The sequence below is a fragment of the Dasypus novemcinctus genome, chromosome 8 (assembly GCF_030445035.2).
Source record: "Dasypus novemcinctus isolate mDasNov1 chromosome 8, mDasNov1.1.hap2, whole genome shotgun sequence".
NCBI classification, from domain to species: Eukaryota; Metazoa; Chordata; class Mammalia; order Cingulata; family Dasypodidae; genus Dasypus; species Dasypus novemcinctus.
The window spans coordinates 40,975,324-40,989,295 of record NC_080680.1 but is presented as its reverse complement, the minus strand read 5'-3'; the positions used below and the strand labels follow the sequence as shown (position 1 = coordinate 40,989,295).

Below are 13,972 nucleotides of genomic sequence, written 5' to 3'. Positions count from 1 at the left end.
GACATGATCAATAAAAATACAGAAGGAAACGGACTTTGGCCCAGTGGTTAGGGCGTCCATCTACCATATGGGAGGTCCGCGGTTCAAACCCCGGGCCTCCTTGACCCGTGTGGAGCTGGCCATGCGCAGTGCTGATGCGCGCAAGGAGTGCCGTGCCACGCAAGGGTGTCCCCCGCGTGGGGGAGCCCCAAGCGCAAAGAGTGCGCCCGTGAGGAAAGCCGCTCAGCGTGAAAAGAAAGTGCAGCCTGCCCAGGAATGGCGCCGCCCACACTTCCCGTGCCGCTGACGACGGCAGAAGCGGACAAAGAAACAAGACGCAGCAAATAGACACCAAGAACAGACAACCAGGGGAGGGGGGGATATTAAATAAATAAATAAATCTTTAAAAAAAAAAAAATACAGAAGGTAATTCAACTATATGGATAATGATTTACTTATTATGCCACATTTTGAGTACCTTGGTGTTCACTCATTTATTCTTTATACCTTTTATACATCATCAATATTGCCCCCAAATTTTTAAAGATACATGCAGAAAAGGAGAAAAAGAGAGAATGATATATTTGGAAGTGGAAACCAAGTTTTAAAATCCTCAAAATAGATGAAGTCTCTTTTCTTAAAAATAGGGATGTATGGAAGAGTTTGGAGCCAGGTCCCATCCATTTCAAATAGGACAGTTCTGTTTGTAGTTAGGATATTTAAAAACTATTTCACTTTTTCCTAATTTAAACATGTATCCAGTGTCTAAAATCGATAATTAAAAAATTTATTTTTGAAATTGCTCTACGCACTAAGCCCTGTGTCTTATACCTAAAATATTGCCATTATCGTTTGCCAGAAAAGGCAGGATGATTTTCCCAGGAAGAAGGCACAGAAGGATGGTGAAGAATTTCAGACTGGAAACATACTGTGGTTGGCAGGGAACTCCTCCTCGGAGGTGACTCTCACTGATTAGCATCTGTTTTTATCTGATGGCCATGTGGCCTTCGAGACGTGAGCTTTGAGAGACCCATTATTAGGGTATAGTCGTTTCTAGAGACAAAATTGGCCCAGAACTAAAAGAGTGAGAATTTGAAGTCAAAGTCATCTTTGCTAATATTTTCTCTTTTTTCCTGTTTTAACTGCAGCGAAGGGAGCAATCTGACTCCAGCCCACCACTACCCAGACTTCCGATTTAAGACATATGCTCCACTAGCATTTCGATATTTCAGAGAACTTTTTGGTATCAAGCCTGATGATTACTTGGTAAGAACCTGTAATTTTCCTTCCTCCTACAGAATGTGTGATGTAAACATCTGTCGCATAGCAACAGTGACAAATAGCTTGTGTCTCCTATTTTATACAGCTCTGGGGCACAGTAAAAGTTCCAGATTTTAAAATGACCATAAATTTAGCTTTAGCAAATGCAATTGGACTTGCAGCTTTTAACTGATAGCTACAAAATCTACTGTGGTAATTGATACTTAAATAGCTGTGGTATTGGTTGCTACTTCAGATAATTATTTCAACAGATATATTATAATTAGTTCTAAATACTCCTGTGAATTTTGCTGATTGGATTCTATTTGAAAACCTTCCTATTTTAATTGCCTTATTTATGCCGTTTATCTCAAACCTGCCTAGGCCCACAACCATTTTCACCTTGACCTAAAAATTTGAATAATGTTTTTTTTCCCTTCTTTATTTTTTTTTTAATGTTACATTAGAAAAATATGAGGTCCCCACATACCCCCCACCCCTCTCACCCCACTCCTCCCACATCAACAACCTCTTTCATCATCGTGACACATTCATTGCATTTGGTGAATTGATTAATGTTTTAAAGAGGCTTTAATCCCAACATTTTAAAGAGGTTAAATTCCGACATCTCTTCGTGCAGGCTCTTTTTAACACATCTCTATTTGGTACAAGAGCATATTTTATCCTTAGACTTATCTTTTCTCTCTGTCTTCCTTCTGGCATACAGAAGGTACAAAGCCAACAGCCTTTTTGTGAGGTAGTCTGATGTGACCTCAGAAGTTTGCTTTATTCCTGCACAAGGAGCCAGGAACTTCCTTTTCTGTTGCCAGAGGAAGATGGTTTATTTCATATAGTGTTCACTGTTAACACTCCAGGGCTCTTCAAAATTGGTTTTCAAGAAGCTGTAGGAAGGGTACCATCAAATATTCATTGTTCCTCCCCTTCTGAATGATCTTAATAAGACTGGATCCTAGAATAATGCCTTTCAGAGTAAGTACAGTGGCATTTGTCACTTGTAACAAAGAAGAGTATTTGAAATGTGTCTTACAATTCAGAGAAAATGTAAATAATTAAATTCAAAGCCGAGTCAGTCATATATGATCCTTCTCTTTAGTGAGACTCTAAGAAATCACATGTCTTCTGCCTGATGAGATAATACCAGTTCCTGAAGGCACAACAGTAAGTCTCCACAGAGCAGTGAGGACTGAGTAGAAAGTCCCTGGGCATCCTGCTGCCCTTAAATGTATATGTCCATGGAGCTCTGCCTCACTGCTCTCCTTTAATTAAAATGCCCCATGCCTCTACCCATAACCACCACCCCTGCCCCCCTCACCACTCAAACACTCATATTCATCGTGTGTGTGTGTGTGAGAGAGAGAGAGAGAGAGAGAGAGAGGGAGGGAAGGGGAGAGAGAGGGAGAAGGAGGGAGAGGGAGAGGAAAAGGGAGAAGAGCCTTTGGTTTTCTGGATGTTCTGTTATTATTGGTGTTGCCATCATGCAGGAAAAATGTTTGAAGAACCCAGTAGAGTTTTGACGTTACATGACTGAAAACAAAATTGATCCTTCATCTTTTGCCACACATTAGAAATTGATAGATTCTTTTCTGAACTTCCTTGAACTTTTGTCAGACAGGGCGATGTCAGAGATTTGCATTCATGACACATTTAATCTGTATGACAAGATGACTACCCATCTACATGTCACCTGAACAGGTCTTTCCTTAGCCAGCTCCATAGGTCCATTATCCTGCAGGTTGAGAAGACCTGTTCTTTCATTCTTTCTGACTCATAAAATTGCTTTAGAAAATTCCTTTTCAACACAACTTCTCAGGCAGCTCAGGCAAGCTTCCTGATGAATCTTCAAGCTGGAAACGTATTTTCATAATGGGGTTAGATTATTTAAAAAAGGATTGCATGGACAGTAAACCAAGAGGTGGGTGAGAATTGTGGTTGATGGTACAGATGCAAAAATGTCCTTTGTGAGCTAGAACAAATATATGTCACTACTGCAGGGTATTGGGAATGTGGAAAAGCATGAGAAAAATACAGCTGGAGTAACCTATGGACTGTGGTTAGTAGTAATAATATAATATTCTTGCATCTATGCAAAAGATGTACTGTGTTGATACTGAGGCAGTATGGAAAAAGTGAGCCAAATGTATACTATGGACATGGCAATATCAGATGATATTATTTTATCTGTAGCAAATGACACACCACATTGTGATGTGTTAATGGAGGGGTGTTGTTTAGGAATTCTGCACATGTGCATGATTGTTTTATAAGTTTACAACTTCTGTCATAAAAAAATATATTTAAAAAATAATAATAGAGTGGGTTTGGGGTAAAACAAGCCAAATGTAAGATAAGAACTATGATTAGTAGTAAGATTTTTGGCAGTGTTCTTTCATAGTTTGTAACAAACGTCTCATGACAATGCAAGGTGTTGGTGGAGGGTTGATGTATGGGACCCCTGTATGATGTTATGCATGTTTGCTTTGTGAGTTCACAACTTTTACTGTATACTTAATTGTTTATGTATGTTCATATATAAATTATATAAAGATAATAATCGGATTGGTTAGGGGAAAAATACTTTGTTTAGTAGTAATACTTTGACAGTGCTCTTTAATCATTAGTTGAAAAGATTTAAAAACAATGCAAGTTATTGGTGGTAGGGTGAGATGTTATATATGTGTGTTTGGTGTTATATGTTTGTTTTGTAAGTTCACAACTATTATACTTTGATTGTTTATGTATATTTATGTATGAGTGATATATTTCAATTAAAAATTTTTTTTTAAAAAATGGATTGCATGGAAGCGGGTGTAGCTCCATGGTTGAGTGCCTGCTTTGCATATGTGAGGTAGGGTGTTCAATCCCTGGTACCTCTTTTAAAAAAAAAAAAAAGAGGAAGTTTATTTAGTGAAGGGAAAAAAAAGGAATGCTGTAAAATGCAATAAAAAGTTTAAGCCAATGGCGTCTCAGAGTAAAAGTCCTCTAACATGTTCTTGGCAATAGTTAAATTAATTAACCATGGGGTTCTTCAAACAATTGTTGTATCTAAAATACTTCGCTAATAATGAGGGTGATTCAAAAAATTTACAGGGCATGTCTATCATGTATCTTAAAATCACATTGGAATGAGGCTTTTTCATGCTCTACCAGGTGGTAACTGAAAAAGATGAAGGGAAACATTAAATGTTCCAGGATTTCAGAGGAGGGAAGGGATTCTGTCTTAGTTTGCCACAGGGCTGCCAAAGCAAAGTACCAGAAATGGGTTGGTGTTTATAATGGAAATTTTATTTAGGGTAAGAGCTTACAGTTCCGAGGCCATGAAATGTCCAAATCAAGGCACTGGCAGAGAAGCTTTCTCACCAAAGTCAACTACTGGTGATCCTGGCATCCTGCCACATAGTAAAGCAAGATGGCAACCGATCTCTGCTAAGGTCCTTCTCTTTTCCCTCTGGCCTCAGCATTTCCTTGAGCACAGCTGTGGGCAACCAGGCATAGGGCTTATCTTTTTCCCAGCCTCCTCTCTATCTCTGCTGCTCTGCTTTCTTCCTAAATTCAGCTGTGGGCTGTCGTGCATATGGATCATCTTTCAGCCTTGAGTTGCTCCATAGGTTCAGGCCTCTGGGGGCTTCTTTCCATGCCTCTGCTCTGCTGATTTCAGACTCTAGGCCCTCTCTCAGCCTCTCTGGGCTTTTCTACCTTTCTGAAGCTGTAGGCCAACCTGGAGCCTCTCTCTCTCTCTCTCTCTCTCTCTCTCTCTCTCACACACACACACACACACACACACACACACACGGCAGGATCAAAAATGGTGGCTTTCTTTCTCTCTGTCTCTCCTTCTGTGTCTCTGTTTATATAAGACCCAGCAAAAGGGCAGAGGCTCAACCTGAATCACCCCTCACTGACATAGTCCAATCAAAAGCAATCTAATCAAGTAATCTAAAGCAAATCTAATGCAAACAAAGGATACCATACCCACAGGAATAGATTAAAGAATAAACACATTGGTTTTTGTTTTGTTTTGATTTTTAATCATAGGAAATTAGGGAAAAGTAAAGACTAGCTAGGTAGTTGATGGTATTGAAGAAAATTTTTGGGGTGGGATGGGATGATGAAAGTGTGATAATATTTTAGAAAGGGTATCCATGTCTTTTAGAGGTGAAATGGTTTGAGGTCTGGGATTTGCTTCAAAAGAATCTGAAGAGAGCAAAGCAAGAGTGAGTGGTTGGAGGTAATAGAAGAAACAAAATTGGCTATGAGTTGAGAATTGTTGAAGCTGGAAGATAAATGCATGTGAATTACAGGATTCTCTTAACTTTTATGTATGCTGACATTTTCCATAATAAAAAGCTAGGGGGGGGGGGGAAAGAGCTAGACAGGTGAGTGTGCTTTTGTTTGGTTCCATTTCTCCCCCCACCCTTGTTCATCCATGCGCACATACAGTAGCCTCAGCACATCTCTGGGACCTGGAAGAAACAGAACAAGGGCAGTGGCCCCATCTAGCTAAACATGGCTGCCCACCCCCGAAGGCTGGTCAGAGGTGGCTGACTGGTGCTGAGGCTGCACTGGCCACTCTCTTGCCCCTGCTTTCTGGACATCCACTGCCCAGGGCTGAGGCAGCTCCCCCAGATCTCAGAGCCTGTGGAAGTTCACCTCCAAACTACTTGATCTAGGGTCCACACTCAGTGAGCTGGAATGTGGTAGGTAAAGCATACATAGCATGCTTCAGAGAGTCAATTTCCTGTGTGAGCTGGAAGGAACCCTCAGAGACCAGCTAGCCCAACTCTTCATTTTATAGATGAGGAATCCGACGCCAGGGTCAGTGAAGGGAGGTGCCCTAGGTCCCCCACACTGGTGGGGGCAGAGCTAGACCTAAACAGTGGTCTTCCCATCTTTCCCCTCTCCTCTTTCCCCTCCCCAGCTAGCTGCATACGCCACCACCTGCTGAGTCAAAGCCCTCTCGTTAAATATGGTCTCAAGGTGGCCATCTAGCCCATCAAGCTGTGATTACCCGTTCTGAAGACTGCAGCCAAAGAGGCTAAATGTCTCTACGAATGCACATATTAGAAGAGTAAAAGCCAAATAAAGCAAAGAAAAATGGGAACAGGATGTCCCTTGTAAAAACTACATGTACGGAAAATAAAGAAATCACAAAGTACTTCTTGACTGCTGTCATATAAGGGCTCTTCAAACCCATCCTTGTGAAGATTTACCGATCTAAAAGTGGGGGGGAGGGGTGTCCCATTATGTAGTGACTGATAATTCTAATGTAGGCTCAATATTTAATGATATGTATTTCTACTTAGTTTTTGTTGTTGCATCTGGATTTTAGCCTAAATCATTCTATTTTTGTTCCCAATGCCATTAAAATTCATCGTATACGTGCTGGTTACAAGTTTTATGTCTAAACATGCACACTTTGGATTTGTGAGACACCACCGTGAAGGTGCTTCTGCAAGCACAGAGGTGCAAATGCCCCTTCTTTCAAACTTGTTCCTAAATGAGTGCCTCCCCAAGGGAGGGCCACAGCCCGAGCACTACCCCTGCCTTTGCTTGGGCAACAGACCAGTGCTTCATTTCCTTCTCTACCATGTGCCCAGGTACTCCAGAGTCTACGGTAATTTATATGGTGTCTTTTCAAGCTCACTTGCGCTGGGTGAATATTTGACACTATGGGGAAGAAACGGCTGGGCAGAGTACCCCAGCCACACTCAGCAAGTTTATAGAGTTAATTTGCATTTGGCAGGATCCAGCTGGGCTGTACTCTGCTTTCTTTCCAGTGGGTATAGCAGGGAGGCCCTACAGGAAATAGAAGTGTGAGAATGAATACATTTGAACCTCCTGTACGGATAAAGTGCGGGAAGGTATGCACATGGGGGCTTGTTGATCATGGTTAATTAAAATATTCTCATCTCTCCTCTTTATTTACTCTTAAAAGGCAACCTTATTCACAGGGTTGCTTAGAAGAGAATATGGTAACTACATTGTAGGGTGAGAAGCGATAGAATTACAGAGCACAGGCAGCGGACTTAGCCTAGTGGTTAGGGCCTCCGCCTACCACATGGGAGGTCCGCAGTTCAAACCCCGGGCCTCCTTGACCCGTGTGGAGCTGGCCATGCGCAGCGCTCATGCGCACAAGGAGTGCCCTGCCACGCAGGGCACAAGGAGTGCACCCCGTAAGGAGAGCCACCCAGCACAAAGGAAAGTACAGCCTGCCCAGGAATGGCACTGCCCACACGGAGAAGTGACACAACAAGATGACGTAACAAAAAGAAACACAGATTCCCGTGACACTGACAACAACAGAAGCGGGCAAAGAAACACAGCAAATAGACACAGAGAACAGACAACCGGGGTGGGGGGTGGGGAGGGGAGAGAAATAAATAAATAAATAGATCTTTTTTTAAAAAATTACGAAGCACAAATGGTGACATTCACATTCGCTGTCATACTGCCAGTGTTTTGAACATGGCCATTGTGCTACCAGTGGCCAGCAAAGGGTTATTAAATTAGGTCAAAACGATTTATTATTCCATATAGTAAATTTATAAATGACATAATTAAGGAGTATTTTAATTAAATAACCAGCAAAATAGTCCCTATATTATGTCATTGCTTATAGAAGAATTTGAGACTTTAATTGGGAGCAGATGTTCAGGTTGGAATCCAGATCTCTCTAGGCAGCTCTTCCTGGATCACCCGCTAATTTCTCTATTTGCACCCTCTAATTTCTGCATCCTTTGTTGTTCTTGTACTTTCACAACATCATCTCCTATCCATAAGGAGGTTCTATGCCAGGAATTCAAACCCTGGGGAGCAAAGAATCAGAATTTCTGAAAAGTTCAGGGTCTGCCGTCATTTTTCATGAGACCACAGAGTTCACGACTTTATTTTCCAGGGTCCCAAAGTCATGATTATATGAAAACCTGACTTTTTTCCTGGTTCATTAAGACTGACATAGTGTGTCTTCGGGTCGCCCTCTTGGCATTGGAGTTAGGTTGAAAACCTCCGTACTTCCCAGGGCACTGTCAGCTCTTTCTTTCCTGCCTTTGGAATGTGTGTATGGCAGGGCAGGTGCCCCTTATACCTGCCTATGATCGTGTGATAAAAAAATAGCAACAGCAGTAACGAAATGATTCCTATTTGCCAGGGGTTTCAGAAGCATGCACTTTGTAAACTTTCAGCTCCTTTTGCAGAGGTATTTTATCTTTATTTTAGAGATGAGAGTCTTAGATCCAAACATGCTGTTACTCACTCAAGGTCACATTACTAGAAATTGGCAGAGCCGCTATTTTACAAACATCTCTTGATTCAAAATCCTATGGCCCTTCCACTTACAAGCCTTCCACGTGGATGCTTTGTCAGCACCCGCAGCAGGCTAGTGCCCTCTGCTTCCTCTTGGCTTTTATGGCATCCTGTCTGCAGTCTGAGAACTATTTTTGTTCTGCTAACTTAGCCTCAACTTCCTAAGAGCTGGGGCTCTGGCGCTGATGAGCAAGAGAGCGTCAAGATGCAAGGCTAGAAAGAGGAGGAGGAGGAAGATGGAAGTTGCCAATGACTCTTAGGAAGCCAGCAAACACTTTCTTTTCTTAGAGAGTTTTGTGTCCATGGTGCTGCCAAAGCAAGATAAATTTAAAAGGTGTCATCTAGAAACTGCCTTTTAATCATTTTTCTCCCAGTTTCTCTCTCTTTTCTCCCCTCTCCCCACCTTCCCTCTGACCGTTCTTCCTTCCCTCATGCTCAAACTTTCCTATGATGAGGATTTAAAATATTCACAAGTCCAGAAAAAGACTTGTCGGGGAGGGGGTGGAGTCTTCACCCTTGGTATGTTCAGATGCCTCCAACTTCAAAATACAGTTCTGTAAGTGCCTGTGTTTGCCACATAGCCAGGCTGGTCTGCTCTCACACCTGCATTAGCCTCTACCTTTTTCTCTGACCCTCCCCCCTGTGTTTATCTAATAACCAATACTGAACTCAGTAACTAGAAATAGACTTCTCTATTGCTTACTAGCATTTTTTGGCTTTGGTGAGAATTACCACCCTTCATTTATTCGTGGTATTAGGTCAATCATTTATATTACAAAAATCTCCTATGTGCCGATATGTATAAAGTACAGGTCCTGGAACCGTATCACAGTATAAGATATTCGTAGTTTCTGCCCTCACAGAGTTGTACAGTCCACTGGGGAATCAGGATTAAGAAAATAGGCAATTACAGTATGTTGTGGTAACTCTGTGATGAGAGCATCCCAGGATGAGTGCCAGGAAGGAGTTGATCAGGGTTCACAGAACCAGGAAGAATTTTTCCTGAGGAAGTGCTGTCCCAGCAGACACCTGAAGGTGAAAGCTGTTGTAATCGCCCCCTACCTGCTCCCAGCATCATCCTCTTGTCGCCCTGGAGTAGACAGAGTGGTCGTCTGCTTCAGACTTTCCAATGACTTCTCGCCCACCTTAAAGACTCGAAGTCCTTACGATGGCCTCGGAGACCCTAATGCCCCCTCTGCCTGCACCTCTGCCTGCCCCTCTGCCTGGCCCTCTGCCCCTCTGCCTGCACCTCTGCCTGCACCTCTACCTGCACCTCTGCCTGGCCCTCGCCTGCCCCTCTGCCTGCACCTCTGCCTGCACCTCTGCCTGCCCCTCTGCCTGCACCTCTGCCTGCACCTCTGCCTGCCCCTCTACCTGTACCTCTGCCTGCCCCTCTGCCTGCACCTCTGCCTGCCCCTCTGCCTGCCCCTCTGCCTGCACCTCTGCCTGCCCCTCTGCCTGCACCTCTGCCTGCCCCTCTGCCTGCCCCTCTGCCTGCCCCTCTGCTGAGCTTCAAAGCCACCAAGTCTCAGGACCTGTCCGTTTGCTCTTCCTGAGCTGCGTTTTCATCAGATATGCGCAAAGCTTGCTGTCTCATCTCCTTCAGAGCTCTGCTCAAATGCCACCTTCCCAGTAGGGCCTTCAGTGACTTCCCTGCTGAGCCCCTCTTCACTCATTGCTGGTACACTCTGACCCCCTTTCCATTCTTCGTTTTTCTCCACTCTAAAGTTGAACATACGATTTACTTATTTTTTCCCTGTTTCCTTCCACAGTGATATAAGCTTCATGAGTGCCTCAGCCTTAGTAATTTCTTTTTTTTTTTTTTAATGCTGGATGAATGAATGAGTGGTAGTTAACCAGATGAAGGTAAAAATGGAGATCATTTCAGACAGAAAAATACAGAAGCCCAGGGGGGAGAGTATGTAGCATATTTGAGAAAATGAGAAGCAGCTCTCAATAACTAGAGTTTAAGGAGGACAGTGACAAGAGATGAAGCTGGAGAGAAGCACTGGCCCTGAAAGATCATTTAAGAAACTCGATGTTATCCTCTATGTCTAAGCCGTGGGAGCCATTGCAAGGTATTAAGGTGTGTGAAAGACATGCTCAGACTTGCATTTTAGAAAGATCCCCTTGCATCAAGGAGAATGCACTGAAGGGAATGAGAGTGGGTAAGCGAGACAAGGTGGAGCTTACTCTAGTAGTCCAGGCATGAAATGATGAAACCATTGAACTTAGGGTATTGGCAGAAGGGACGGCCTGAAGGGAGAAGACAGGATCAGCACCCTGGGTATGGAAAGTGAGGGACTGTAGAGAGGCAAGGATGGCACGGTAGTGTCTGGTTTGGGGAACAAAGCGAATGATGCTTCCATCTTTAAGATGGGGGAAAGGGAGTGGGGAAAGATAATCTAGAGCTACCATGTATGCTGGTGCAGAGTAGGCACTGCCCAAGGCTCCCTGATTGAGGGGGGGTAGAGACTGGAATCAACCCTTCCTCTACTCACCAACCTTGTATCGTAGCTCAGAGCTGCACCTGCCAGAAGAAATGGGGTACATCTTTCTATTTAGCACAAAGGCAGCCCTGAGATTAATTTGACCTTGACCTTGTTGCATGTGAAATGTTCATGGTATAACTAAGTAGAAGTATCTATTAAAAAGTTGGATGCCCAGGTCTGGAGCCCTAGAAAGAGATCTGGGTTGGAGATGGAAATGGTGGAGTCATCTCCATTCCAGAACTCTGAGAGTAGATGGCATTTCCGGGAAGAATAAATAGTGAGGAAAGAATATGTATTTTTCAGTTGATAAATACCCAGTATGGACCATACCTTTGATTATTTCATGGAGCACTTTCTGGAAACAAAGCATCTTAGTCAACATTGCTGTTTGAGTTATCTCATTGGACAGATGCAATTCATAATTCTATCACATCACCCTTGCAGGGAGGGGAAAAGGAATGTTTCCCATCATAGAATTACTAAGATAAATGAATCAATTAAATCTTTAGGAACCTCACAAAGAGTCTCTTTTTAAAGCTCATGGAGAGGGCTTCCTGTTTCAAAGTGTCCAAAATATATACAGCTGTGATTGTCCTCCTTGGAAGTATCAAGTACATTAAATATATTTTTAAATTTTTATTTATTTATTCCTTTAGTATTCCATCTGCAGTGAACCTCTAATAGAGCTGTCCAACCCCGGGGCCAGTGGATCCTTGTTTTTTGTGACCAGCGATGATGAATTTATCATCAAAACCGTCCAGCATAAAGAAGCTGAGTTCCTTCAGAAGCTACTGCCAGGCTATTACATGGTCAGTAACTGCACATAATTAAAGCTTCTCCTTTAGGTTTAATTATTTTCCACAACAGTTTTTCCTGTTGTTGTTGTTTTTCTGGAGAGACTCTTTGGCATGTTTCTTTCTCTCTTGTGCACTTTCCTTTGCCTTTACATTATACTAGGACATTCATTGAAGAGAGTTTAAAAAGTAAACTAGAACTGAGCAGTAAGGCACAGTTGTAAATCACACAGTCCTGGGTTCAAGTCCCAACTCAGCTATCAGCTAGCTCTGTGACTGTGAGTAAGCCACAGTCTAAGTAAGCAAGCTCTGAGCCTTGGTTCCCATAGTCTTTGAACGATGGGAATAATCTTTCATATTTGTTGTGATAAAGAGAAGGATACATTCTTTGAGTGCTTACTGTGTGTCAAGCACGACTTTAATAGCTTTGCATGCATTCATTTAATCCTCACAGTAACCTTAGGTATTGCAATTATCTCCATTTTATAGAAATCACTGAGGCAGAGATAAATGCAGTAACTGGCCCAGGATTATTGAGCTCATGTGCTGCACACTTGGGACTTGAACACAAGTGTTTGAGTTTCAGAGGCTGCATTTTTAACCCTTATGCTATATACCAGTCCTTATTCAATTTTAGTTATTCTTATCTACTATTCTTCAGAATTTAGGATTTCATAGGTTAAATATAACATGAAAATCACCTTTCATATAATCTTTTAGATACAAAATGCAATGACATTTAGGGATCTAAATCTAATTTGCTAGACATTTAATACAAACTTTTAAAAAACAAGCAATTTTCCTAAATCTTTCTGTCATTTTCATACCTCAGGTTTCTTTGTTCTTTCATCACAGTTCTTTGTTTCCTAGGATTTGAATGGCTACATGCAAAAGTTTGGATTTTGAAAGACCCAGTTCTGCCATTCACTTGCTATGAGTGATGATAACTGCCATCTATGTTTCAAAACAAAATTGATGAGATGCTGCATAGCTCATTTGTGTTTAAAAATATGGTTTTAATTCCAAAATCCAATAGAGACAACATGAAATGTTCTCAGTCAATCCCACTTATAAACCTAGGGATCATAAATCTAAATAAAAATCTTACTGGATAACATCCAGGGACTTTTAAAAGTTTTGATCCTGAACAAATACATTTATCCCAACCATGTAAGCTAATAAAATAAACAATACAATTCATTCCATTAAAAAGGAAAAAAAAAATGTGGACATCATGTGGTTATCCCAATAGATTTTGAAGAGACTAAGGCACTCAAAGTCAACATGTTTGTTGACTAAAACCTCAAATATAGGTAGGGAAAGTTTTTTTAAAATCATAACTAGTTAAATAAATGAACACACACACCCAAGTGTCAGTTCCCAAGAGTGCACATATTCTCATGGAGAAGCTCAAGATCCCTTTCCCTAGAAATAAACAAGACAAGAATGCTCTCCATCAATGCTTCTTTCTGATACGTTGGCTAGAAATTCTGGCAATAACTTTTTGAGCAGAAACAGAAACAAAAGAAATAAAGCACTGTTCTCTGGAAATAACACATTTGAAAATGTGCAAAATTTCAAGAAAATAAGCCACTAATTCTAGAGGTAATGTGAGTTGAGCAGATTTGCAGGAAATGAAGTATTAATAAATCTATAAAATCCATTATTTTCGTTAATATAGTTAACATAGAGCTAGAGAATATAATGGGGAAAAAGAGATCCCATTCCAGATGGCAGCAATCAATGTTAATTTTTTAAGTTACTGAAAATCATCAGAAATATAAAGATACAGATAAATGAAGATGTACTATAATTCTGATTGGGAAAGCAATTCATAGCTTAACTTATGAGCAATAATCAATTCAAATAAGTTTTTTGTAATAACAAGAAAAGCTCTAAAATATTTGAAGTCTGTAAAACGAATGCACAAGACCAGTATGAAGGAAACTACAAAATGTTATTAAAGAACATAAAGATTGAAATAAGGAAGAGATTATGCATCGTTCTTGAACTTAGTATGAAGATATCAAGTATCCCCAATCAGCTTACAAATCCAGTCCAATTCCAGTAGGGTTTTTTCTAAAACTTGTTTAAGCCAATTCATTTGAAAGAAAAAACAAGTATCAT

At 41.4% G+C, this 13,972-nt stretch overlaps 1 protein-coding gene across 4 annotated transcripts in view; it reads left to right on the top strand.

Annotated features, from left to right (window-relative positions):
* Positions 1-13,972, top strand: part of PIP5K1B (phosphatidylinositol-4-phosphate 5-kinase type 1 beta) — a 301,860-nt gene that overhangs the window by 187,048 nt on the left and 100,840 nt on the right. For all 4 annotated transcript variants that reach the window (XM_058301709.2, XM_058301710.1, XM_058301707.1 and 1 more), the window contains 2 exons: positions 1,128-1,245; positions 11,708-11,860. In XM_058301709.2, the coding sequence (XP_058157692.1) occupies positions 1,128-1,245; positions 11,708-11,860 (271 nt within the window). The remainder of the gene's footprint in view (positions 1-1,127; positions 1,246-11,707; positions 11,861-13,972) is intronic.